Below are 27,865 nucleotides of genomic sequence, written 5' to 3'. Positions count from 1 at the left end.
CCTCACTCCCATTGCCCAGGTAGTTACTATGTAATTACCATGATCATGGCTCACTGCAGCCTCAACTTCCTGGGCTCAAGCAATCCTCCCACCTCAGCCTCTCAAGTAGCTGGGACTACAGGTGTGCACCACCATGCCTGGCTCATTTTTGTATTTTTAATAGAGATGGGGTTTTGTCATATTGGCCAGGCTGGTCTTGAACTCCTGGTCTCAAGGAATCCACCTGCCTCAGCCTCCCAAAGTACTAGTATTACAGGTGTAAGCCACCACACCTGGCCTGAAATAAATTTTTAAAAAGCGATTTTGTTCTGTTTGGATTCCTTCTTTAGGTTATCCAATTAAGCATATGTTGATTCTCTTTTGCTTGATACTTATGTCTATTAGTTTTTTCTTATCTTTTCTGTTTGTTTCATTTTGTTGATTTTCTCATTTTACCCTCTGTTTTCCTTATTGTGTATGGCTTCATAAGCGAAAGTGAGAAGAATCAGAACTAAGATGCTGTTGGAACACTAAGGTGTTCCCATTGAAACAACCAGAAGCAACATTTTGCACTTAGTCTCTGAGCTAGGCTGGAAAACTACATTTTAAAGAAATTTTAAAGTAAAGAAATACTTAATTGTAGTTGTAGTTAAGACATATTTTCTTGAAGTTGTTATTCAGTAAATTCCACAGACTCTTAGATTGCCGAAGGTGACATTTACTTTAGTGTTCTATCACATTGGAGGTTTATTCCTTGATGATGCTACAATTTGATATCATTGATGATTATCAATATCCTTGATGATGCTACAATTTGTAATCATTCTAGTCATATCTTTTGTTTTTTTATTTTCTGTTAGCACAAGATAGAGGGCAGGAAGACAAACTGAGGAAAGAGTAGGACATATCAAGAGCCATAAAAATGGGAGCGGTGAACTGAAAGCTAATGATCTATGGGAATAAGACACCAACCTGGAAGTCAGAGGAAGCTTTGCGCCAAAGATGGAGAGAGTGTGGAGTCAGTAATCTAGCTGGTACTCTCAACCAAAGACAACCACAGAACACACCGAAGCAAGCCTTTTATTGTTGTGCTTGATTGAGCTCTGGATGAACTGCATTCCTAATCCCTAGTAGATGCTTATAGTAACAGATTAAGGAATGAGGGTCCCAAGGAACAAACACACACATCTCATTGTAGTAATGAAATTTTACTGAATGGAGTGCTCAGTGGGAATTGATATCCAGGAAAATATGATTTCCTTATTTTAATATGGAGTAACAATTCTATTTACTCAGACCTCTTTAATTTAATTTAGGGTAGGAGGAATCCCATTAAAATCTTTGATTTATCTTATTTAGATTTGTCTTAATTGGCTCAACCACTAGTCATTGTGAAGTACAAGATAGAGGAGTTGGCTGGAGTCATCCTCTCCCACAATGTGAAAGTAAGTAAAGATCTTCTGACTTGACTATCAATTTAAACTCTGTGAGGTAATAAAGTCCCTGTGCATCTTTACAAGTATGTGTACCTTCCCTTAGAATTTGCATGAATTTTAGATTTATCACGATACCTTCCCTGAGTATTTCTTTCCCTTCACTCACTTACCTCAGTTGTCAAGTGTGAACCCCCTCCAGACATCAGGAATGGAAGGCACAGCGGTGAAGAAGATTTCTACACATATGGCTTTTCTGTTACCTACAGCTGTGACTCCCGCTTCTCACTCTTGGGTCATGCCTCCATTTCCTGCACTGTGGAGAATAAAACAACAGGTGTTTGGAGACCAAGTCCTCCTACCTGTGAAAGTAAGTCAGAGTGATGAATTCTGCATCAAAATGTTTGCTCTCTTTTGTTTAAAAGAGAAAGAAAGGTGAATTTATTGGGGGGAAAATGGAAAATTCAAAGATGAACTAATTATTGCTCGGATGCAATCATTTATTTGGCCACCTGATACTTATTGCATGTTGTTTTAGAATATAAATCCATAAAAATGGGAGTAGTGAACTGGGAGCTAACAGTATATGGGAACAAACAGCAACAACATCTCACTGGTTTGGTGAAGTAAAAGTTTATTCTCATTCATACTAAGTTTGTTTCATGTCCAGGAGACTCTCCAGGGCAGCTGTAGTCTGTGCTAGCTTAGCAACCAGCTCAGCAAGCCAGGTTGCTTTGATCTTATGGCACCTCCATTTCAAAATGTGCTTTCACAGTCTCTTCAGTAGAAGAAGAGAGAAAGGCCAATTGTGTCCTAGCTAAGAGCTTTGGCCTGGAAGCAACCACATATCACTTTCCATTCCAGCGTTTTGTCTAGAACTAGAGAGCAGCCTCAGAGGACTGGGGAATGTAGTCTCAGTCTGTTCAAGAAGTGGAACTGAAAATATAATTTGCACCTATAAGATAAAACACATATGCCTGTAGGGCAAGCAAAACCTACTAAGTGCCAGAAGGGCAACAGGACAAAGCAAGTGATAATTGAGTCAAAACATGTATTAGTTAGCTAGTCTAAGGAATCTGAGTTTACTGACTTTACTACTAAGTTTACACAATATTGCTTACTAACCCACCACAGGACACATTCAGATGAGGGGCACAAAAGAGCAGGATACTGCCAACAGTGCAAAATGCCTGGAGTTAGATCTGCAACAAGCAGAAGTGGCAATAGCTGAGGGCAGAAAAGTGGGCAGGAGCCAGGTTATGAAGGACCTTGTGTTTCAGTCTCAGGATTTCAGAACAATCATGAAGGGGAGACTTTGAAAGGCTTTAACGAGGGGAATCAATGTGCTGCATTTTAGAAAGATAACTCTGGCTGTGGGACAACAACCTGAAGTAGGACAAAACTTAACTGACAGTCACCTGTTATGGCTTGAATGTGTCCCTCCAAACTCATGATAAAACCTAAGACCCAATGTGATCGTTTTAACAGGTGGAACTTTTGGGTAAGTGATTAAGTCATGAAGGATCCACCCTCAGGAATGGGATTAGTGCCCTTATAAAAGAGGTTGAAGTGAGAGCCCTAGTCTCTTTTGCCCTTCTGTCTTGTGAGGACAGAGCATTCATTCCTTCCCCGATGTGAGGACGCAGCAAGAAGGCACCATCTTGAAAGGAGAGAGCAAGCAGACATTGAATCTGATGGTGGCTAGATCTTGAACTTCCCAGCCTCCAGAACTGTGAGAAATAAATTTTGATCATTTATAAACTAGCAAAAGTATTTTCTTATAGCAGCAGGAACAGACTAAGACAGCAACTGTGCAACCCTCCAGCCAAAAACTGAAGGTGGCTTCAGCTGTAGTGTGGCAGTGGGGCTGGAGAGAAGTTAAGGGATTATAGAGGAATTAAAGTGGCAGAATTGACAGGATTGGATGACTGCCAGGATGTGGGTGAGGGGTGTGGGATAGAGGGCAGCTTGTTCTCTGCTTGTCGGGGAATGGGTCTCTGATCCCCTGGGCTGCCTCTGCACTGTGTAATTACTATGGGTCACTGACCCATAACCAAAATCATCTAGGAAATTAGGCCATTATATTGAAAGTTTTGGGGGCCTTAGAAATATGTTTCTGCTGGGTTATGTATGACTGATTTTTATTGGTAGGAAATTTGAAGGAGCTATCCACAATCATCTCGAAGAAGGACCAATGTAATGAAAACTCATTTTAAAAGCTGAAATTACATATTTTATATATATACACACACACATACTTATATGTATATATAAATATATATCAAATATAATAAAATATATAATGTCATAATACTATTAGTATAATGTTATAATATTTATAATACTATACTTTATAGAATATATAAATATATAGTAATTATATATATTATTAACATAATATAAATAATTTCAGCTTTTAAAAGCCTCAGTAAAATGAGTGTTCATCACATTGGTCTTTCTATGAGGTAATTGTGGATAACTTCTTCAACTTCTCCACCAATAAAAACTAGTACTAAAAGGAGTACATATATATATATATAAATATATACGGCCATATTATGTATGTATGTGTTTGTGTATGTGTATTCACTTTAAAATGTTTCCCTTGTATCTACTTGACATGCACATTCATCAGGCATTTGTGCTGCACTTGTAACTGGATTAGCAGTAGCAATAATATCATTATTACCATTTATCTTTTAAAATCCACTTGTCTTTTCTCATGATTCTTTAGAAATCACCTGTCACAAGCCAGACGTTTCACATGGGGAAATTGTCTCTGGATTTGGACCCATCTATAATTACAAAGATGCTATTGTGTTTAACTGCCAAAGAGGTTTTGTTCTCAGAGGCAGCAGTGTAATTCGTTGTGGTGCTGATAGCAAATGGGATCCTTCTCCTCCTGCTTGTGAGCCCAGTAAGTATGGACTATGAAGGAATTTCAATGTTTGACATCTAAAGGTAACCAGTACTGTTAATATGGGTATACTTGCATGCATAGGCCCACTATGAGTTACAGTAAAAATTTACATCTATATCAATAATTTCCTTTATTTTTTTCTTGTTGGAAAGAAAAATGACTTTAATACACTCTGCGAGGTCATATATCATCACACAAGACTGCCACATACCACAAGACTGTGCACATTCCAACCTTAAAGGGAGGTGTTAACATTGTAGATATTGTGGATTTGTATATTTATTTCAACAATTTTCTGGAATTTGATAGAAAGTTGTCTTATTATGACAAAATCATTATATTATTATAATTACTTTGAAAGACAAATAATAAAGTGTCCTGAGGAAAAATGCCTTTTATAACTTGTACAAAAGTATTGTGTGAACTGGTTGTGATTCCAACACTCTGAAGTTATGAACTCATGTGGATTATTAAAAATAATGACAATGGTAATAATGATAACTTGGCACTAGACTAGGTGCATAACAAGGATTAACTCAATGAATCCTCCCAACAATTGTGGGCACTATGATTATCCTATGTTACAGATGAGAAACTGTTCACAGAGGTTAAAAGACTTGCCCAAGGTTATACAACTGGTAAGGGAAGGAAGCCACTGATGCCTTGTGCTCTAAGTTTTGCCCTCACAAAATACCAAGAACTTCTGGGGATTTCTGGAACAGAGGAGGAGGAGTTTGGGGAAATCTCTCTCCTGAAAAGGTATCCACCAAGCTGGTCAAAATTAGCAAAGAAAACCGTTCAAGGTCTCTGGAGATTGATCAAAGGGATTACAACAAATTGAGGAGCATTTATTCAGCAAAAATATGGAAACTTGATAGGAACAGTGAGAGGACATTGCATTAGAACTAGTGGCTGCAACAGCTCTACCTTGTGGGAGGATGGTTACTGTGGGCTCATGAGTGGCAATTCCCATCTTCCCCAGCTCCCTGGGGTAAAAAATTTATTTGGGGTGGATTTGGCAGCCTGTGAAAATTACATGATAGCATTTTTCAAAGATCCATGCTGTGGAAGTCGTATATTGAATAGGTGCCAGCAAACAGGCATCAGTGTCTGTTCCTTCACCCCCAACTCCCATTATATGGTGAGGATCTAAGTGGGGCAGCTGGTAAAGAATTCAGTCTCCCCTTTTTGCATAGCTCTATGTTGCAGGAGAACTATTCCAGTTGGCACAGCAGCCAAGTGGCATCTCCCATCTTCCCCAGCTTTCTAGAATGGAAGAACTATTATGGGTAGGTTGACAACTATGCATATTGGCAGTTAGTATTCTCCCTGGCTCTGGGTTGTGGAATATGTGCACTTGGTGGTGGGCACAGCTGGGTGGCAGTGCCTGTTCCTACTGCCCACTTTTCTCTCCTCACAGCTCCTACACCGTAAGAAGAACTCTAGTGCAGTACCTGGAGAAGAATGAGTTTTCTAATTTCCCCCAGCTCCTGATCTATAAGACAGACATTCTTCCAGGGCAGATTTGGAGCAAGCTTCAAAGACTGTAAACACTCTGCCCCTTTCAAGGAACTTTAATTGGATTAGACTGTGATGCATATTATGCCCCAGGGAGTTGTTGAAAAAAATAGAACAATCAGATAAAAATTGTTGGAGGCCAATAGTTATATGTAATACCAACAGAGGTAGATCACCCAAAGTCTCAATGGGAAAGAGACAGTCAAAGAGAAAACCACAGTTATCCCTAGCAGTTAAAAAGACTGTGTACATGCCCAAGTCTGTGCTTTCTGAGGCATGCTGTTAGATGTTGCACACTTTGAAGGAAATAGACTTAACTGAACTAGTCCAATTACGTCACTAAAGAAACAAACAAGACAACAGATCCTAAAGGTGGTAAGGGAGAATCAATATCCAAAGTTGCTGCAATGTATTATCTAACATGTCCCGTTTTCAAAAAAAAAAAAAAAAAATTGTCAGACATGCAAAGAAATGGGAAAGAGTGACCCATGTAAAGGGAAAAAGCCAACAATAGAAACTGTTTTTGAGGGAGCCCAGAGATTGGACTTAGCAGAAAAGTTCAAAGAATTACAAAGCAGCTATTATAAATATGTCCCAAGAACTAAAGGAACCAATATTTAAAGAATTAAAGCAATGTATTATGACAGTGTTTTATCAAATAGAAAATATTGATAAAGAGAAATTATTTAAAAAGATAATGGAAATTGTAGAGTTGAAAACGCAATAAGTAAAATGAAAATTCAAAAGAAGAACTCAACAGTAGATTTGAGTTGGAAAAGAATTCGAAGATAAATTGAGATTATGCAATCTGCAGCACAGAGATAAAAGAATGAGGAAAATAAACAGCATCGGAGAAATGTGGGACACCATAAAGCGTACCAACATATGTGTAATGAGAATCCCAGAAAGATGAGAGAAAGAGAAAGGAGCTAAAAAACTATACAAAGGAAAAATGGCTGAAAATATCACAAATTTGACCAAAAAAAAAAAAAAAAAGCCCAAACAGAAAACAAAACAACACATTAATCTACATATCCAAGAAGCTTGTTGAACTTAAGTAGGACAAATGCAAAAATATCTAGACCTGGAGACATTATAATCAAAATGTTGAAAACCAAGAACGAAGAGAAAATCTTGAAAGCAGCAAGAGAAGAGCAATACATCATGTACAATGTAACCCTAGTAAGATTAACATCTGATTCCTCATCAGAAGGAATGGAGGCTAGAAAGCAGCTAGATAACACATTCAAAGTGCAGAAAGATAAAACCTCAACCAAGAATCCAATGACATATTTTGCACTTACATATATTACAAACTGCACAATATATTTTTATAATTATTGTTTTATATAATTTCACGTTTCATGTCTTTTATAGTAGCTGAGAGAAGAAAGGAGGGCAAGTATATATTTATAGAGTTTATTATGTTAATCTGCTTATTCATCATTTCTAGCTCTCTTTATTTCTTCCTGTAGATTTAAGTTACCATCTGGTGTCACTTCCGTACTACAATAACAGCTTTGTTCCCTCCTACCTTTCTTGTGATGTTATTGTCAAATATATTGCATTTCTGTATGTTATAGGCTTAATAATGCAATTATATACTTATTGTTTAATACAATTGCTGTTTAAATCAGCTAAGAGAAGGAAGGAGTAGTAATATATATCATATTGGGTTTCAGATTACTGACATAATGACCTCTGCTGATGCTCATTGTTTTTCTGTGTGGATTCAAATTACTGTCTGGTGTCAATTGCTTTCAGTTTGAACAATTTCCTTTAGTATTTCTTGTAAGGATAGCCTTCTAGTAACAATCAGATACCACTTTACATCCAGCAGAATGGCTATAATAGAAAAGATAGACAATAACAAATGTTGGTGAGGATGTGGAAAAATTAGAACTCTCATACACTGCTAATAGGAATGTAAATTGGTGAGACCATTTTGGAAAAGAGTTTTTGCAGTCCCTCTGAAGTTTAAGCATGGAGTTACCATATGACTCAGTAATTATCCTCCTGGGTATCTACCCAAGAGAAATGAAAACATGTCCACCCACAAAAATTTTACATGAAGATTCATAGCAGCGTTATTCATAATAGCCAAAGAACCCAAATACTCATCAACTGAATAATGAATAAACAAAAAGTGATTTATCCATAAAATGGATTATATCATTTGGCAATAAAATGAAAATAAAAGTACTAATGTATGCTACAATATGGATGAACCCTGAAAATATTATGCTAACTGAAATAAGCCAGCAACAAAAAGTACATATATTGTGTGATTCCATTTATTTAAAATGCTCAGATTAGGCAAATCCATAAAGAAAAAAAAAAGATTAGTGGTTGTCAGGACCTAGGGGGAGGTGGAAATAGAGAGTGACTGATAATGAATATGAGGTTTCTTCTTGGGTTGATAAAAATATTCTGAAATTAGTTAGTGGTGATGGTTACACAACTCTGTATATACTAAAAACCATTGAATTACACATTCTAAATGGGTGAATTTATTTGTTGTGACTTGAATCTCAATAATGCTGTTAAAAAGGAACTTTTATATTCCATTTCAAATGTCTGAAGATAAAAAGTGATAAACATCCAATGTGGTAGATGTTTGCATTATATTTCCATATCATATGAATCAGTAGCATTGGGAAAGAGAGAAGAGGACAAGACCCAAGGCCCAGGCTCAGAAAATGCTTGGAGTTTGTTTTTTTTCTTGCCAAGCCATTCCTGGTATCATCTGGATGAGGGAAATGGCTCTTGTTTATTTTCCCCAATCAATCAGGAAACATAGTTAGATTTGTTTGTGACAGTTTTCCTGCCATGCTTCAGTTCAGAAACTAAAATCTCTGAAGTGTAAAGAAGAGGAAGGAGAATTAATATTATTATACTTGGCACAGCACATGGAAACCTCTTGGGAGTGCCCTTAGTAAAGAGCCTCTCTGGAGGTGTGCACATTTGAGCAAATGTCCATGCGTCTTTTCTGGTGTGGTTGATACATCAGGCCTTGCAGGTTGGTTCCAGGCTGAATGAACACATGACCCCCTTTGATAGGACAGGCTTATTGATTGCTGTGGCAGCCCTAGTAATAGTGTCCTTTTGTTCTTCTTCTTTCATGAGTAGATAGTTGTACTAACTTACCAGACATTCCACATGCTTCCTGGGAAACATATCCTAGGCCGAAAAAAGAGGATGTGTATGTTGTTGGGACTATATTAAGGTACCGCTGTCATCCTGGCTACAAACCCACTACAGATGCACCTACGACTTTGATTTGTCAGAAAAATTTGAGATGGACCCCATACCAAGGATGTGAGGGTGAGTTTTTGTTTTTTAATATTTTTGTATATTAAACGTCCAGTACATGCTAGGATTCTCTACTTTAAATGGATATAATTTTATGCCTCACAACAAGTTTAGAATTAAGTTAACTGAACAGATTAGTGAACCGTTAGTTCCAGAAGGGGACCATAAACATGTTACAGTTTGAGGCACTGAGAAATTGGAACCTTTCCTTATCCCAGTTCAGAATCAAATGAGAAGTAGACACAGAAGTCAAACAGTATGCAGATTAAGCATTAGTCTTCTTACTGGTAAAACTAGAATGGAGAATACAGTTCAACTATTGTCAGAGTCAGGTTTCCTTCATAGCCCTTACCTCCCCCTAGTATGGGCTTTAGGGTGTTTGGCAGTAGACAAGTTTGTGAAACAGTCATGAACGTAACCAGCTGCAAGGTGACTTGCGTCTCATTCCTCTTGAGTCATGAGATGGCAGGACTTCCTGATCTGCCTCTAGAAGACAAGTCCTGACTCGTGACTCAGTATTCTCACTTCGGAAGGATATAAAGGAGACTTTCTCCAGTTTCTCTGGTAGGAGATGCACGTCTTTTATTTGTGGGAATGAGTGAGGGACTGAAGGACAAGTGGATACTATTTTATGAGCCTCGTTGAAACAGACAACAGAGGAAGAAAATACTTTCCTCTACCCATCTATCAGAACCTTGCCACTTTAGAGGTGAAGTAACTGAGGCCAAGAATACGGGGAATTTTATGCTGCATGTCAGAATTTGAACAATGTGTGAAATGCATAAATAACGAAAAGTGGTAGCTTAGATCAACCTGTCAGAAGATTATTTATTTCGTATTAAGGCTTAACAAAGTTTAATTGCAGTTATTCAGACTCATTTTGGGGAAATAGAATAAAATATTTTAATGAAAGGACTGAATTAAAAATATACTTAATAATTAACTTATTGCCATTACTTAAATAACAAAAAATACTGCTTATAGATGTTTAAAAACCTCCTTTATAGTTGTGTTTAGGCCAGGTGTGGTGGCTCATACCTATAATCCCAGTACTTTGGGAGGCTGAGGCGGGAGGATTGCTTGAGCTCACAAGTTTGAGACCAGCCTGGGCAATATAGTGAGACCCTTGTCTCTACAAATAATTGTAAAAATTAGCTGAATGTGGTGGCACGTGCCTGTAATCCCAGCTCCTCAGGACACTGAGGTAGGAGGATAACTTGAGGCTAAGAGGCCAAGGCTGCAGTGAGCCGAGGTCACGCCACTGCATTCCAGCCTGGATGACAGAGCAGGACCCAGTTGGTTACATTTATTTGACCCACTATGGTCTTATTGATTTAATTATTTAATAAAGAATATTTTTAACAATTTTAAAAGCAGAAGTGAAGTAGTATTTATCCAAGTTATGAAACCTGATCAAATGTGAATTTAGACTCATGACTTACATATTTAAAAGTATTTTCTATACTGTAAAGCATTTCATAAATATTATTGTTGCTATAACATCCAAACCATATGATTGCTGAGTATTTTTATTATAATTCCTAAACAAATCAGCACTGGAAGTGTTTGAGTATGTCCAAAAGACCCCATTTTAATACTGGTTGAGTTACTGACATGGAGAATATAATGTTTTATTCTGTTTTGATGTTTTCTCTTACATCAGACAATAGCAAGATTTTTCTTGAAGTATTGCTACTAATGAATAAAAAAATTATGTCCCTATAGCAGCTCTTACTATATTAAAAAATTAAAGAATTTGGCCAGGAATCATGGCTCACATCTGTGATCCCAGAACTTTGGGAAGCTGAGGTGAGGGGAGCACTTGAGGCCAGGAGTTTGAGACCAGCCTGGGTAATATAGTGAGACCCCTTGTCTACCAAAAAATAAAAAACTTAGTGGGTGTGGTGGCACACACCTGTAGTCCCAGCTACTCAGGAGGGTGAGTGGGAGAATTGCTTGAGCCCAGGAGTTTGAGACTATAGTGAACCATAATTGTGCCACTGTACTCCAGCCTGAATGATAAAGCAAGATCTTGCCATTTAAATAGCTATTTCTCTTAAATTTTACATCAAAAAAGAAAAATCCTTGAAATAAGCAGTAATTTAAATTTATTCGTATGCTTTAGCTGTTAGGTGGATATAAACTTTTGAAAACTTTCTTCTTCTTTGTGACTTGAGAAGTGTAAGTTAATAGAGAGTTTAATAATGAAGCCATAAATAAATGGATGTTGTTTGTCATTGCTCTTGAATAATTTTGAAAATTTACATTTTCCTATTGGTTAAATTTTTTTTTTTAATGTTTTTTTATTTTTTAGAGACAGGGTCTCACTCTGTTGCCCAGGCTGGTCTCAAACTCCTGGGCTCAAGCAATTCTCCCATCTTGAACTCCCAAAGCACTGCGATTACAGGCATGAGCTACCACACCTGGCTCTTCATATAGGTTTAATCCAACTTTTCATTTTGGAGACTCCTAATGAAATGCTTAGTTGGATTAGAGGACTTTAGCAAAAAGAGCAGACTTGGAGTGTCCTGAGTCTCCTTTTCTGTTTCCCCAATCTCTCTTCAGTAGTGAGATCTTCCAAAGATGGAAATGGGGTTGTTAGCCATGGAAGCTTCCTCATGGTGATTTTACTAACCATGCACCTCACGTTTTATTTTTCAGCATTATGTTGCCCTGAACCAAAGCTAGATAGTGCTCAAATCACTCAACACAGGAAAAATCGTCCTGCCAATCACTGTGTTTATTTCTATGGAGATGAGATTTTATTTTCGTGTCATGGGGTCAGAAGACTTTCAGCTATATGCCAACCAGATGGCACATGGAGTCCCCAAACACCATCATGTGGAGACAGTGAGTTAGTAGAATTATCTTATTCTGGGAGTTTCTTCATATGAGTGTGATGGAGATTATTAAGAGAAGGTTTAAAATTAGGTAAAAGAATTCATATACCTTGCATGATTCTTGGAATGGGTCCAACTTTCTCCTTCCTCCTCATTGTGTGTTCCCTTTCTTTTGGCCTCCTCAGTTTCCTCTTTTCTGAATCAGTGAAATAGATAGCATGTAATAGGTAAGCTGGACTTTTCAAGTACTGTATTTTGTTTCTTTGTATTATTCTCTTTCTCCCCTTATTTCTGGTCCATATGTCTCAATCTGCAGAAGAACAACTGTCAAAATCTATTTGAACCTGCCTTTCTGAGCTCGCTTCCTTCTTCTTCCTCAAACAGCAGCCTTCTGTTGCCTCTGAGCCCTCCAGTCAGACCATCACCCAGTGTGGAATGCCTCCTTCTGCTTCTCCAAAAGGCTCAAGTGGGCCAGGCATGGTGGCTCATGCCTGTAATCCCAGCACTTTGGGAGGCTGAAGTGGGCAGATCACCTGAGGTCAGGAGTTCGAGACTAGCTTGGCCAATATGGTGAAACCTGGTCTCTATTAAAAATACAAAAAATTAGCTGGGCATGGTGGTGTGGGCCTGTCATCCCAGTTACTCAAGAGGCTGAGGCAGGAGAATCGCTTGAACTCAGGAGGTAGAAGTTGCAGTAAGCCAAGATCATGCCACTGCATTCCAGCCTGGGCGACAGAGGAAGACTTTGTCCAAAAAAAAAATAAAAAAATAAAAAAAAATGGCTCAAGTGTTAACACATTCCACCCTTCTCCCTTTGTGTTTGATATCTCTATCTAGCGATGGTGAGGGCTCATTACCCCTATTAGGAGCCCAAAGTGACCAAGCATTAGTTGCAGCTTATTAATCAACAAGGAAACTCCTATCTCCCACTTGTAGAAATGTCCCCACTTTGCCAACCAGGCCTTTTAAACCTGCAGGTCCCAGAGCTTCAGAGATGTGAAGCACAAATTTCCCAAGTAGGTCACTTAGAGTGGTGGCCAGTGGGGCCACTCACGCTTCCATCCCCTAGTTCCTGGACCCATGCATTTATTTTACTGGGGACCCAGAGCCGTATAAAAGTCAATATGATTTAAAATAAATACAGCATTTTGGAAGACAGTGTCCCATCACTGTCAAGCATTGCCTCCCAGCTGGCACTTCAACTGCGCCTTTAATAGGCCATTCAGTGTTTTCACAGGTCGGCAGGTTCTGAGTAATGCAGTATGTGATTTGAGTAGTGGATTCTGTGAGTATGGTCCCAACAACACATCGTCTTTGCTGTAAGTGGGTTTTCTAGTTGGATGTAGTGGATCCTATGTCAATGCCAATTGTTCAGACACTCTATAACCCTTAAGATGACCATGCTGACTGAGGTTCTGCAAGGAAGAAAGGCAAACCCATGCCTGCAATATTTGTCTAGTTCTATCAGAATACACTTCTCTTCCTTTCATGGTGGAAGAGGTCCAATGTAGTCAACTTGCTAGGAAGTGGCTTTTTGGTTGCCTCAAGTAATGGTATCATACTAGGGACTTAGCATTGTTGTTGGCAGGTTGAAGATTCAGTGACAGCAATGAGCCTTGGTGAGTGGGACCCCATGCTGTTGGGTCCATGCTTGTCTTCCATGCATGCCACCACAACCACTCTGCTCCTCTTCCTCTTGTGCCAGCACCCATGAGGCCAATAACAGAGAATGGCTTACCTCAACTGGCTGAGACTTTTTTTTACTTGGTTGTTTAATACCTTTTCTACTGGGGATGCTCTGGTGTTAACACACAAAACAAAGATCTTCACACTTTCCGCCCACTCTCAAATGTCCACTTACTTGCTCCTACCCCAGATCTCTTTGTGCCCAATCTTCCAATCTTTCTCCTTACAGGACTAGGACCTTGACCAGACAAGCCATTCATTCCATGCCCTGAATCCTAATTTAGCTTATCCTTAGGCCACTTTCTTTAGGTGTACCCTCTATAGCACTTCCTTTCAGGAAGATTACCCCTTACAAGTTGTCTTTCAAGACTGACCTTGATTGGGCTGTAATGCAGCTTCCATTTTAGGAGTGGAGTGAAGGACCGAAGGAGTGAAGGACATGCCATCTCAAAATATGCTGAATTGGTATGTCGAATATTTCAAGTTGAAAACATTAGAGAAATTGAAGTTTCAGAAAGGGCTAGCTGTCCTGTCTCTTTTTGCATGCACAAGCCATAAAGATTCCTCTGGGAGCAGTACTCTACCCCTTCTAGAGCAAGAAACTATATAGCCCTTATCACCAGAGACTGGGAATTAGGGGCTGCAGTGGACCTGAATACTAAAATTCCCAAAGTAGCTTTTATTTTCCACTAGTTTTACAGCCCCTCCCTATACATCTCCTAGTGACTCTCCTAGAAATTTACTGCTCCTAGCCAAATCCCCTTTGTCCTGACATTTCTTCTCAAATTTATTGTTCTTTGTTTACAAAGTATACAATATCTTGCTTTGGCCACTTCTTCAGACTTTACCCTCTTGGGAAGATCCCCATGTATGTATAAAATTTGTGTGCTTTTCCCTTGTTAATCTACCTAGTGCCAATTTGATTTCTAGATCCAGCCGAAGAGCCCACATGAGAGCTAAGGGGATTAGAGGTGGAGGCAATCTCTCTCTTCTCTACAACACAAACTGTGAACCCAAAATATCTGAGACAGGTCTCAATCAATTTAGAAAATTTATGTGCTGAGGTTGAGGACGCGCCTGTGACACAGCCTCAGGAGGTCCTGATGACTGTGGCCAAGGTGGTCGGGGTACAGCTTGCTTTTATACATTTTAGGGAGACATAATACATGTAAGATTTACACTGGTTTGATCTGGAAGGGTGGGAGAACTCAAAGTGGTGTCAGGGAAGGGGGAGTGGGGCTGGGCTTCTGGATCATAGGTAGATTTTCTGATTGGCAATTGGTTGAATTATTACCAGAAGAAAGGAATATTTGGTTTATGATAAGAGGTTGTGGAGATATGTTTTGTTTTGTTTTGTTTTGAGACAGTTTCACCCTGTTGCCTAGGCTGGAGTGCAGTGATATGATCTCAGCTCATGGCAACCTCTACCTCCTGGGTTCAAGAGATTCTCCTGCCTCAGCCTCCCGAGTAGCTGGGATTACAGGCACATGCCACTGCGCCCAGCTAATTTTTGTATTTTTAGTAGAGACAGAGTTTCACCATGTTGGCCAGGCTGTTCTTGAACTCCTGACCTGAAGTGATCCACTCACCTCGGCCTCCCGAAGTGCTGGGGTTACAGGCATGAACCACTGTGCTGAGCCATAAATGTTTCTTATTAGATTTAAGATCTGTGTTGATGTTAATGTTGGATGGGTATAATGGGGAATGTCCAACCCTCTCTTCCATCATAGCCTGAACAAGATATTCAGGTTAACTCTGGAATGCCCTTGGCCGAGAGGAGGGGTCCATTCAGATGGTTGGGGACCTTAGAATTTTATTTTTGGTTTACAGTACCAAAAATATTTGTGACCACGCTCAGAGTTTTCCCTATCCTGACAGTTGGTTTTATTGGATAACTGCTACAGTCACAACTGTGAGCTAAAGAAGAGGCACTCCTGCCACAGTGGCTGGGCACAAGTAGGAACTGGGCTTTCTGTTTGTGCAGCTTGCCTGTGCCATCTTGTCCTGCCCATGCTCAATCCCAGATGCTCTACTTCTATCTTATAATGAATGGTTGCCTGCTTAACCTTATAACCTGATGGGTCTGACAGACTTGGCTCATGATGGGTGATTCTGGCTGCATGATCACTTGATGACCCACTGTCAGGAGCTTTCTCTATCAGGACCTGGTAACATGCCAAGAGTTATATTTCAGAAAGCATACAGTCCTCTACTGCAGTGCATGGCCTTGCTTCATGATCTCAATGGTCTATGGTGTAAATGTCCTGTTGATGTTTGCATCTTTTCCTACTACAACCACCTTCAATACACTAGGCTCTGCTGGGTCCTAAGGCTCAAGCAACAGGGTAATTTCACTGCAGACTAGACTTGTTGTTGAGCATTTTCCTACCATGGGCCCCACTCAAACCTGGCAATCATTTGTCCCCCCTAGCCTATGCGTTGGAGCACCATCCCCAAGTATGAATTATGCTGCCTCTAGAATTTGAAAAGTCCTATTTAGGTGCTGTACTGCATTCTTCAGAGTGGGATGTGCAATTTGCAATAATTTGACTTTAGTTTGGATGGGATATCTTAGTGTTCCCTGAACCTTGGACCTCTGAAAATTTTATTGATGTGGCTGTGGCAAACACCTGACTCTATTTTTTGTTTTATTTTTTACTTTCGAGCATCATCATGCTAATACCTCTTGCTTATCCGGGGGAATTAACATGATGCCATTGATATATTGGATCAATGTCATGTTCTGTGGATATCCAGATGGTCAAGATATATTCAGACTCTATTATGACATGGGCAGGAGGGTTATCATAGACCAAAAACAAACCTGCAAATGTACACTCCTGACACCTTCCATGTATATGCAAACTGTTTCTGCTAGGAAAGGAAAGAAGGGCCTTTGCTGAATCAGTAACCTCATTTACTTGAAGTCACATTAATCTGCCCTAGCAAAGATACCATGGCTGCAATAGGAACTAAGATGTGTGTGTTTTTTTTTTCAGTGGTATACTGTAGTTCTTCAGAATTCTTCTAATTTTTATAGTAGACAGATAAGAATTTAATGGAAATATAATAGGGATGACCACTCCAATGTCTTTAGCTATTTGAGCGGCACTAATTTTCATGTTCCTCTCTCACCCCAGGAGATATTGTGGTAGTGTCTTTTTCTTTAAATTTACTTTATTTGCCTTGGGGAGAGGGTGAGATGGGTGGGCAGTATCAATTGCTTTCACTTGGTCTTCCTGCGTAAGATGGCTCTTACCCCACAGGTCAAGAACCCAGTATAGGGGCTGGGCCAACTACCAATTTTGTCTATTCTGACTATACTTTCAAGGGTAATGTAAATGACCACAAACTGGACTAATAGGAGAGCTATGATGGTTCTAGGTATCAATGTCAACTCAAGCCCTATGTGCAATAATTTTTGAATTATTGTACCTCTTTTATCAGTGCACAGTTACCTACATAAATAAACATAGGTCCTCTTGGAGGACTGGCAGATTCATTACTGTGCAAACCTTCCAAGATTTTATAGCATCTTCACTCCTGGCAACTGGCTTCATCTTCAATTAATGATTACCAGGCTGGAAAACTGTCCTAGGTTCATATATTGGGCAAAGGATTGTGACTTTTTATTGGGCCAAATGCCATTGGTCCCTTGATCATCCATCCTTAATTTCTCTTGATGGTACAAATATTGTTGTTGGCTGCTCATCTGTTTTCACCCCTAAGAATGCTATGGTTTAATCTTCATAACTCTCAGGCACCCCTGGTTGCCTCTCTGACCTTGCAATTCATTATAATGGTTGCATTTATTTAGCTTCTGAGGCATATGAGCAGCTCTCTGACTGCTATGGCTATCAGTGAACCTTTTTCATTTATGACCTTTTTTGTCATCAGTTCCAGCATTTGATGTTGGTTCTCCTCTTTTCAGGGAGTTCCTTATAGCTTTGGTAAATATTGTTCCCTCTAGGACTTCCCATGTGGCATAACTACCTGGTGCATTTTTCAGTGTACACAAATGTCCACTCCAGCATGTTAACTTCCCTGAGTCATTTAATCCCTTCTTATACCATCTGCCATGGCAATCCCAGCATTTCAGCCTGATTTATTGTGGGCCATCACCTTTTCCATGCTTCTAGGAGCATCTTATTATAGTACTTACAACTGCCATAGTCCACTGGTATAGCACTTTGTCCGACATTCCTGCTACTCTTTTTTTTTTTTTTTTTTTTTTTAATTTTCTCATGCAGTGTTTGTGGACCTGATAGTATTGCCTTTCAGAGAGGTGCTCTGCACCCGCTATGTCCTCTTGACTATTTCAATGTTCAAGTCACCATTTTCATTTATCCTATGAGCTCTTTTCTATAACGTTTTAAAACATAGGATTTTCTTCCTGGGCATGGATAGACAGTATCGACTGGGAAGCAATGACTCAGAGATTGTGGATGATAAAACATCCTTACAGTTTCTCACAGATGCACATCTCTGCATTTAGCCTGAAAGTGACTAAGTGTACTATGAGTATGATATGACCTAAGGCTGCATGCCAAAATGGTTCCTAAACAATGGAAAGCTGAGTGAACTTGTCAATAAAATGAAGGAAAACCTAAGGGCTATAACTCAAGCCTTTCTATGGTTGCTCAGTCTGAGGCGTACAGGAGGGCAGCACAAATGTCTGGATTTGGCTACATGCTCTTATGGGCAGCGAAGATGGAAGGACAGAATGAAGCCTCCTACAAACAACACATATTCTGCAATGTGCTACTTGATACACTTTACAAGCTAACGCTCTCTCACTTTTCTGTCTCTCCCTCAAGATTGCAATATTCCTCCTAAAATTGCCCATGGGCATTATAAACAAACTGGTATATACAGTATTTTCAAAGAAGAGTTTACATATGAATGTGAAAAAGGCTACATTCTGGTCGGACAGGCGACACTCTCCTGCAGTAATTCACGCTGGTCAGCTCCAGCCCCTCGATGTAAAGGTAACTCCAGCTTCCTTTTCAGCTCAAGACTAAGTGGGTGGATCTGTCCTGAGAGCACTGAGAGCTAAATTTCTTCCCTGTCAGAGGCAGCATGAAAACATTTGGTTTGATTTATATTAAATAACCAATTGATGCAAATGGTACCCAATGCAAAAAGTACATAGGGCATACACAAGCATTAATCTCCTCCATTTCTTTCTCCCAATCACAAAATTCAGCCTTCTTGAGGCAGCCCATATCTGGTTTCTTGTATATTTCCTTAAATATTCTAAAAGCATCACATTTTATCTTAGTGTACCTATGGTCTGTGGCAAAGTTTCCATGGAAACTTGCTCTAGTATGAATATAGGCTCCCCGAGTGAATTATAAACATCATGAGTGACAGTTACTTCCATCAGAGTCTCGTGCAGGGCAGGCACCACCTGCTATGATATAGATGGTGTGTGTTGGTGGGAGGGGCCAGGGAGGGTGAAGGGGGACTCATAGTTTGCAGCAGTTGTGGGGACAGGAGGAGTTGAGATCAGGTCTGATCTTTACATGCATAGAAGTTTGCTGTCAACATGCATGACTTTGCTGTCAAAAACTTCAGTATTTATTTGCCACCATTTTCTCTTTTGTACACAGGAGAATAATAGGCAAGAAGGAAATTTTTTTTATTGTACTTTAAGTTCTGGATTACATGTACAGAACATGCAGTTTTGTTACATAGGTATACATACACCCTGGTGGTTTGCTGCACCCATCAACCCGTCACCTACATTAGGTATTTCTCCTAATGTTATCTCTCCCCTAGCCCCCCGGCTCAACAGGCCCCAGCGTGTGATGTTCCCCTCCTTGTGTCCATGTGTTCTCATTGTTCAACTCCCACTTATGAATGAGAACTTGCAATGTTTGGTTTTCTGATCTTGTGATATCTTGCTAAGAATGATGGTTTCCAGCTCCATCTATGTCCCTGCAAAGGACATGNATCTTTACATGCATAGAAGTTTGCTGTCAACATGCATGACTTTGCTGTCAAAAACTTCAGTATTTATTTGCCACCATTTTCTCTTTTGTACACAGGAGAATAATAGGCAAGAAGGAAATTTTTTTTATTGTACTTTAAGTTCTGGATTACATGTACAGAACATGCAGTTTTGTTACATAGGTATACATACACCCTGGTGGTTTGCTGCACCCATCAACCCGTCACCTACATTAGGTATTTCTCCTAATGTTATCTCTCCCCTAGCCCCCCGGCTCAACAGGCCCCAGCGTGTGATGTTCCCCTCCTTGTGTCCATGTGTTCTCATTGTTCAACTCCCACTTATGAATGAGAACTTGCAATGTTTGGTTTTCTGATCTTGTGATATCTTGCTAAGAATGATGGTTTCCAGCTCCATCTATGTCCCTGCAAAGGACATGAACTCATCCTTTTTTATGGCTGCATAGTATTCCATGGTGTATATGTGCCACAGTTTCTTAATCCAGTCTACCATTGATGGACATTTGGGTTGGTTCCAAGTCTTTGCTATTGTGAATAGTGCTGCAGTAAACATATGTGTGCATGTTTCTTTATCACAGAATGATTTATAATCCTTTGGGTGTATGCCCAGTAGTGGGATTGCTGGGTCAAATGGTATTTCTAGTTCTAGATCCTTGAGGAATTGCCACACTGTCTTCCATCATCGTTGAACTAATTTACACTCCACCAACAGTGTAAAAGCATTCCTATTTTTCCACAACCTCTCCAGCATCTGTTGTTTCCTGACTTTTAATGATCACCATTCTAACTGGCGTGAGATGGCATCTCATTGTGGTTTTGGTTTGTATTTCTCTAATGACCAGTGATGATGAGTATTTTTTCATATGTCTGTTGGCTGCATAAATGTCTGCAAGAAGGAAATTTTATACATAGAATCTTGCAGCAATCAAGACTGTGAGTGAGAGTTACCTTGTTAGTCGGGATTCTGGGGTCACATACCTTCTTTTGGAAATACCCTGTCGTGGAAACAACAGATGCTGGAGAGGATGTGGAGAAATAGGAACACTTTACACCATTGGTGGGAGTGTAAATTAGTTCAACCATTGTGGAAGACAGTGTGGCGATTCCTCAAGGATCTAGAACTAAAATACCATTTGACCCAGCAATCCCATTACTGGGTATATACTCAAAGGATTATTAATCATTCTACTATAATGACACATGCACATGTATGTTTACTGCAGCACTATTCACAATAACAAAGACTTGGGACCAACCCAAACGCGCATCAATGATAGACTGAATAAAGAAAATATGGCACATATACACCGTGGAATACTATACAGCCATAAAAAAGGATGAGTTTATGTCCTTTGCAGGGACATGGATGAAGCTGGAAACCATTATTCTCAGCAAACTAACACAGGAACAGAAACCAACCACCATATGTTCTCACTCATAAATGGGAGCTGAACAGTGAGAACACACGGACACAGGGAGGGAAACATCACACACTGGGGCTTGTCAGGGGTAGGGCGCAAGGGGAGGGATAGCATTAGGAGAAATACCTAATGTGGATGACAGGTTGATGGATGCAGTAAACCACCATGGCACGTGTGTACCTATGTAACAAACCTGCAGATTCTACACATGTATCCCAGAACTTAAAGTATAATAAAAAAAGAAATATGCTGTCATATTATATGAAAATGTTACCATCTTGAGCAAGTGTCTTAACATATCTCAACTGTCTCTTAGATAAAATAGGAATAATAACAGTGCTCATTTCATAGGGCTGCCAGGAGACTTAAATGATAGCAACATAAAGGGCTTAGCAGAAGTCTGATAGGTAGTCATACTCAATAAAATGTTAATATGATTGTTTTCAAATAAAGAGAAAGATAGAGCAATTAGCAGAACTAGATACAGTTCATTCTTATTATCCGAGACTGTTGTCATGTCCTTCTTCATAGATTTACAGATTTCTTAAAATACGTTTCCATTACAGCTCTGTGTCTGAAACCAGAATTAGTGAATGGAAGGTTGTCTGTAGATAAGAATCAGTATGTTGAGCCTGAAAATGTCACCATCCAATGTGATTCTGGCTATGGTATGGTTGGTCCCAAAAGCATCACTTGCTCTGAGAACAGAACCTGGTACCCAGAGGTGCCCAGGTGTGAGTGGGTAAGTGGCACAATTCAAGGAAGGTCTGCGCTGTCAACCCCGAAAATGGTGGCATCCCCTAGAGCTCTGTACCACTCAACAGTGGTGAAATCTGACTTGTCAGGATTCATTTCTGAGTCACTCCCACTCAAAGAAACTCTTTTGACTTGAAGCATTCTGGTAAGTTAGGGGTGGCAAGTTCTCCTGTTCTCACTTGAGAACAGCAAAACTGAGCCCTTACAGAGCAGGGTTTCATAGACCCGGTAGTACCGATTCCTAACTTAACTTTTGCTAAGCTATATAATATATTGTTGTTCCACTTCTGGATGGTCAGCAAAAACAGCTTCTGTTACCATGGGAGCCTTCTGGACAGCTGTCTCAGAACAGATCCATGTTCCCCTGGGGAAGACTGTGGTGGGACTCAAGTGATTTCTTGTTTTCCCAGCCTCAACCACCAGTCTGAGGTTGGTCTTGGTTCAATCCTGTAGTCCTTCCACTGTCAGGATCCACTCTCCTTCATGATTAGGAGAGAAGCTTCTCAATCTCACCCACCACTTATATCTCTTTTAGGAGACCCCTGAAGGCTGTGAACAAGTGCTCGCAGGCAAAAGACTCATGCAGTGTTTTCCAAACCCAGAGGATGTGAAAATGGCCCTGGAGGTGTATAAGCTGTCTCTGGAAATTGAACAACTGGAACTACAGAGAGACAGGGCAAGACAATCCACTTTGGATAAAGAACTATAATTTTTCTCAAAAGAAGGAGGAAAAGGTGCCTGCTGGCTTGCCTCTTGCAATTCAATACAGATCAGTTTAGCAAATCTACTGTCAATTTGGCAGTGATATTCATCATAATAAATATCTAGAAACGATAATTTGCTAAAGTTTAGTGCTTTGAGATTGTGAAATTATTAATCATCCTGTGTGTGGCTTATATTTTTGCTTTTCAAGACACAAAGCACTTTTTTTTCGATTAAAAATGTACATTATAGAAAACTGTTTTGTCTTTGTGGTCATTTAGGTCTCTGTGAAATAAGCGTCCTTAAAAAATCGTAATATAAAGTTAATACATTTGTTTTACTGTTTGAGCCACAAAAAATAGGTACTTGGATTTTCTTTTTTTGTTTTGAGATGGAGTCTCACTCTGTTGCTCAGGCTGGAGTGCAGTGATCTTGGCTCACTGCAACCTCCACCTCCCAGGTTCACGTGATTCTCCTGCCTCAGCCTCCTGAGTAGCTGGGATTACAGGTGTGTACTACCATGCCTGGCTAATTTTTGTATTTTTAGTGGAGATGGGGTTTCACCACTTTGGCCAGGCTGGTCTTGAACTCCTGACCTCAAGTGATCTGCCCACCTCGGCCTCCCAAAGTGCTGGATTACAGGTGTGAGCCACCATGCCTGGCCATACTTGGGTTCTCATCCTGGACAGACTGCCTTTACTCCACACTTTCATGTGTGCACAGTACTCACGTCCTCCCTGGTGAGGTTAAATGTCAACACACCCCCAAAGCCTCATCCATTCTCCCCCTCTGGGGGAGTCACGCTTTCCCCTGAGCCCCTGTGCATGTTGTCTCTTTCACTCATGCCACGTCTCCACTATTGCCTTCCATGAAGGAAGTTGACTTTTGTGTCTGAACTCCTCATTCCAACCCCAGAGAAGGAACTTCGAGAGACAGATGAAGATCAAGCCCGCATGTCAGCCCTCTGCATATTCTCAAGTCTTCTATCTGATTTGGTCACCACTTTCCTTAATACTAAATTAAAACAGGTTGAGCAACTGCCTCACACAGGAAGAGATAACCCGTATCAAACTTCCTTATATCTCTGGATACTCTAGAAACTTTTATTCCTTTAAGTCATCACTTATTCTGACTCTTGCTTCCTGTGCAGTCTCTTTCTCACTCTTATCCCAGCTCCTCTGGCTGTCTTTTCTCTCCCTGCACACAGAAATCTGGCCTTTTGAACACTGGCCTTTTTGGCTTAATTTTCCCAAAATTCCATGAAGGAAATGGCATTATGGCAGGCTTTCACTGAACTTTAGATGTAACAGAGGAGGTGGAGCTGTTGGAGAAACTCACTGCTATAGTTTGAATGTTTGTCCCCTCCAAACTCGTGTTGAAAGTAAATCCCTAGTGTGGAACTATTGAAAGGTGGGGTTTTTAAGAGGTAGCTGGTTCATAAGGGTTCTGTCCTGATGAATGGATTAAACCATTCATAGATGAATATTTCATGTGCTAATGAGAAGAATGTGTTTCCGCAGCTGTTATCACAGAAGTGGGACTGGTGGCTTTATAAGAAGAGGAAGAGATACCTGAGTTAGTATGCTCAGCCCCCTTGCCATGTAATGCCCTGTGCCACCTTGGGACCCTGCAGAGTCCTCACCAAGAAGGCCCTCACCAGATGCCGAGCCGTGGCCTTGGATTTCCCAGCCTTGAGAATTGTAAAAAATACTTTTTTTTTTTTGTTTACAAATTGCCCAGGTTCAGATGTTCTGTTATAAGCAACAGAAAATAGGTTAAGACACCCACTTAGCATCAAACGTATCTATCTATGATCTTAAAAGCCATTACCTACTAAGCTACTAGGAATTTCTTGGTTTAATGTTTATTTTTGAATTTCTGCTGATCCAAGAATTTGTAAGCAACTAGTTTCCCTGAAAGGTGGTTCCAGAAAACACTGTGAGTGAGTGGGCAGTAAGATGGGGAAGGGAAGAAAACCCATGAGGGAACATTGTTGAGGGGGTTATTTCATTGCCAACTGGGACTCAGTCATGCTAGAATCATCTGAGAGCATGTAGACTCCAACTCTGAGTTGTCTTCCTCAGGATGAAGACCTGGGTATTTTTCTGCCTATTCTCTTCTCTCACCGGTGAAGTTTTGCTCCAGTAGCAATGGCTTCCAGACCCAAGGGATCTACACTGTTGGCTGGCTGAGCAGCCTCCAAGGTTGGGGATCACCATTAGGCAGAAAGACATGGGTAGCCAATGGCACCTATGGGACCATTTGCAGTAATCTCTAGAGTAGGTACAGGGTACAGATGGTCTCTTCTACAATTGCCTTTTCTGTATGGTCCTATTGGTTGACTAAGAACTATGGCTTCAGCCAGTCTCTATCGGGTTACAGAAATATCACTAACTTTTTTGTATTAATGCTGAATCTTGCAACTTTACTGAATTTATTTATCAATTCTAACAGTTTTTGATGGAGTCTTCATGTTTTTCTAAATATAAGATAATATCATCTACAAACAGGGACATTTTGACTTCTTCCTTTCCAATCTGAATGTTTTTTCTTCCCCTTTTGCTTGTCTAATTGCTTAGACTAGGATTTCCAGTACTATGTTGAATAGAAGTGGTGAAACTTGGCATCTTTGTTTTGTTCTAGATCTTAGAAGAAAGGCTTTCAACTTTTCCCTATTCAGTATGGTATTAGCTATGGGTTTGTGACTTATGGCCTTTTTTGTTTTTAGGTACTTGGTATAATTTTGATTTCTAAAAATTTGTTGTGACTTGTGTATGTTATGGCCTAACATACAGTGTATCCTGGAGAATATTTCATGTGGTAATGAGAAAATGTGTTTCTGCAGCTGTTAGATGACATTTGTGTAAATATCAATTTGTTCCATTTGGTATAGTGTGTAGTTTAACTCCAAAGTTTGTTTGTTGATTTACTGTCTGGATTATCTGTTTATTGCTGAAAGTGGGGTGGGTGTTTTGTCTTTGAGCTTGCTGAATCTTTTTCTTTTTTTCTGTCACTCAGGCTAGAGTGCAGTGGTACAACCATAGGTCACAGTAACCTTGAACCCCAGAGCTTAAATGACTCTCCCATCTCAGCCTCCTGAGGAGCTAGGACTACAGGCATGCACTACAATGCCTGGCTTTTTTTAAGAGACAAGGAGTCTTATTATGTTGCCCAGGCTGGTCTCAAACTCCTGGTCTCAAGCAATACTCTTACCTTGGCCTCCCAAAGTGCTGGGATTATAGGCATAAGGCACTGTGTTAGGGCCCAGGCTTGCTGATTCTTTCCTTTGTTTGATCAGGTCTGCTGCTGAAGTTTTCTGTTGATTTTTTCAGTTCAGTTATTGCATTATTTATTTCTAGAATTTCGATTTGGTTTTTAAAAGTTGTTCCTAGGCTGGGCATGTTGGCTCATGCCTGTAATCCCAGTGCTTTGAGAGGCCAAAGGGAGAGAATCACTTAAGCTCAGGTGTTTGAGACCAGCCTGAGCAATATAGGGAGACCCTGTCTCCACAAAAAATTTAAGAATTAGCCAGGCATTCTGGCATGTGCCTGTAGCAGTCACTTGGGAGACTGAGGCTGAAGGATCACTTGAGACCAGAAATTCGAGATGGCATTGAGCTATGATCATACTACTGCCCTCCAAGTTGGGTGAAAAGTGAGACCCCATCTCTAAAAAACAGACATCAAATAAAATTGTTCTTATTTCTTTGTCAGATTTCTTATTTTGTTTCTGGATTGTTTTATAAATTTTATTTAATTTTCTATTCTTTTTTTGTGATTCCCGGAACTTTTAAAAGAGGGTTATTATTAATTATTTGTCAGACAGTTCACAGATCTTTAATTCTTCAGGGTCTATTGCCAGAGCTTTGTTGGTTTTTTTCCCTGACTTTTTTTCAATCCTGTGTCTTTACATTGATGCCTGTGCATTCGAAGAAATGGCCACCTCTTCCAACTTTTGCAGGTGTTCTTTGGTGGTGTTAGACTTTTATTACTTAACATTAGAACTTTATTTGCTGGCCTGTAGTTGCTTCCCATTCTGGGAAGGATTTATATTGAGTACCAGAACTTAAACACTTCCCTGGAACTAAATCACTACCCTTTCATTGTTTGCCAGTCTGGGGAAGACTTATTGTGAGTACCAGAACTTATAGCTTGCACGGGAACTTAAACACAGACCTGCCGTGGTTTCCAAGTCTGGGGAAGACTTAAGAGAGCACCAGAATTTCATCACTGACTTTTCAGTTGCTTCCAGGTCAGGGGAAAGTTCCATGTAAGCATCTGGGCTGTGTGGGAAATCTGACCAGGGACTCAGGCTTTGCCATGGATTGTATCCCATGAAGCACTATGGCACTGTCCAGTCTCCTTCGTGTGATGCCCAGCTGATTTATATGCAGAGTAGCCACCAAGATCCACATGCTAGTTCCTGTGATAAGCACCCCTTCCCCCCACCTGTCTTCAATTCACCCCAGGTGGTTCAGCCCTCCTGGCATTCCCAGTGCTTCCTGTGGGACAGGACTGCAGTGGGCTTCCCATGAAAATTCCCAGACCAGTGGGAAGGTAGAATGTCCACTTCCAGTTCCCTCCTCCCACCTTGGAAACTGTGGGTCCAGGGAAGTTCTCCATGAGTGGTGGTTATGCCAGCTTAGGGGAGAGGGTGGCACAGTCTAAAATGGCCATTTTACCAGTTGTGGTTTTGTTGTAGGAGCTTTCTCCTCTTCTCTCTCAGATTCTGGTGAATTCAAGGTGGTGTTCTTGTCTTTGAATAGTTGCAAGTTGTACTTTTGTGGGGAGGAGTGGTGCTGAGGATCTTCTTTTCCACCAACTATAAATGAACTAATTTCATAAATAAAATTAAAATTTCCACTCTCCAGAAAGTCACCTTCCACACCATTTTATGAGTGGATAAGATGGGTAATTATGTATGCTTATATTTTCATGTTATTAACATGCTTAAACAAAGAGTTATCCACCCCAAGTCTTAGTCTTTAAGAGTATAGAAGAAACAGTTGAGGTTTTAAATACTAGCCCTTTGCCCTTTATTTTCCTTTCTTACCATTCTTTACTAATATAAAGGAGTAGTGTTGACTTATTTTCACATAGGTTTAAATTATCCTTCTATTCTTTAATGTATCCTTTCATTTAAATCCCTTTAAAATTATTTAGAATAAATACATATATATATTCTAACAAATATTAAAACAATAAAGGTAAGTATAGAGAGCTTACTTCCATTATATTATCCATTTTTCTCTTTCCATTTTAAATTTAAATTTCACATTTAAGATTTTAACTTTGTGCATAATTCTATAAATTATAAACCATGTTA

At 39.9% G+C, this 27,865-nt stretch overlaps 2 protein-coding genes and 1 long non-coding RNA gene across 7 annotated transcripts in view; 2 read left to right on the top strand and 1 right to left on the bottom strand.

Annotated features, from left to right (window-relative positions):
* C4BPA (complement component 4 binding protein alpha) overlaps positions 1–22,796 on the top strand; it is a 42,628-nt gene extending 19,832 nt beyond the window's left edge. For 3 of the 5 annotated variants that reach the window (XM_017880857.1, XM_017880855.1, XM_017880854.1), the window contains exons 5-12: positions 1,339–1,424; positions 1,591–1,782; positions 4,147–4,329; positions 8,977–9,174; positions 11,824–12,012; positions 18,506–18,676; positions 21,649–21,824; positions 22,374–22,796. In XM_017880857.1, the coding sequence (XP_017736346.1) occupies positions 1,339–1,424; positions 1,591–1,782; positions 4,147–4,329; positions 8,977–9,174; positions 11,824–12,012; positions 18,506–18,676; positions 21,649–21,824; positions 22,374–22,547 (1,369 nt within the window). In that variant the 3' untranslated portion in view covers positions 22,548–22,796. The remainder of the gene's footprint in view (positions 1–1,338; positions 1,425–1,590; positions 1,783–4,146; positions 4,330–8,976; positions 9,175–11,823; positions 12,013–18,505; positions 18,677–21,648; positions 21,825–22,373) is intronic. The other 2 variants (XM_017880859.1, XM_017880858.1) reach the window with 1 other exon arrangement.
* Positions 22,797–27,045: 4,249 nt separating this feature from the next.
* Positions 27,046–27,865, top strand: part of LOC108535128 (zona pellucida sperm-binding protein 3 receptor-like) — a 38,276-nt gene continuing 37,456 nt past the window's right edge. Inside the window, exon 1 of the mRNA XM_017880853.1 lies at positions 27,046–27,096. Within this exon, the coding sequence (XP_017736342.1) occupies positions 27,071–27,096 (26 nt within the window). The 5' untranslated portion in view covers positions 27,046–27,070. The remainder of the gene's footprint in view (positions 27,097–27,865) is intronic.
* LOC108535129 (uncharacterized) overlaps positions 27,046–27,865 on the bottom strand; it is a 26,459-nt gene continuing 25,639 nt past the window's right edge. Inside the window, exon 4 of the long non-coding RNA XR_001887136.1 lies at positions 27,046–27,372. This is a non-coding gene — a long non-coding RNA (uncharacterized LOC108535129). The remainder of the gene's footprint in view (positions 27,373–27,865) is intronic.

Source organism: Rhinopithecus bieti, unplaced genomic scaffold, assembly GCF_001698545.2.
Source record: "Rhinopithecus bieti isolate Rb0 unplaced genomic scaffold, ASM169854v2 scaffold_12049, whole genome shotgun sequence".
Lineage (NCBI taxonomy): Eukaryota > Metazoa > Chordata > Mammalia > Primates > Cercopithecidae > Rhinopithecus > Rhinopithecus bieti.
The sequence above is the reverse complement of the archived record's forward strand: the minus strand, read 5'-3'. Positions and strand labels throughout refer to the sequence as shown.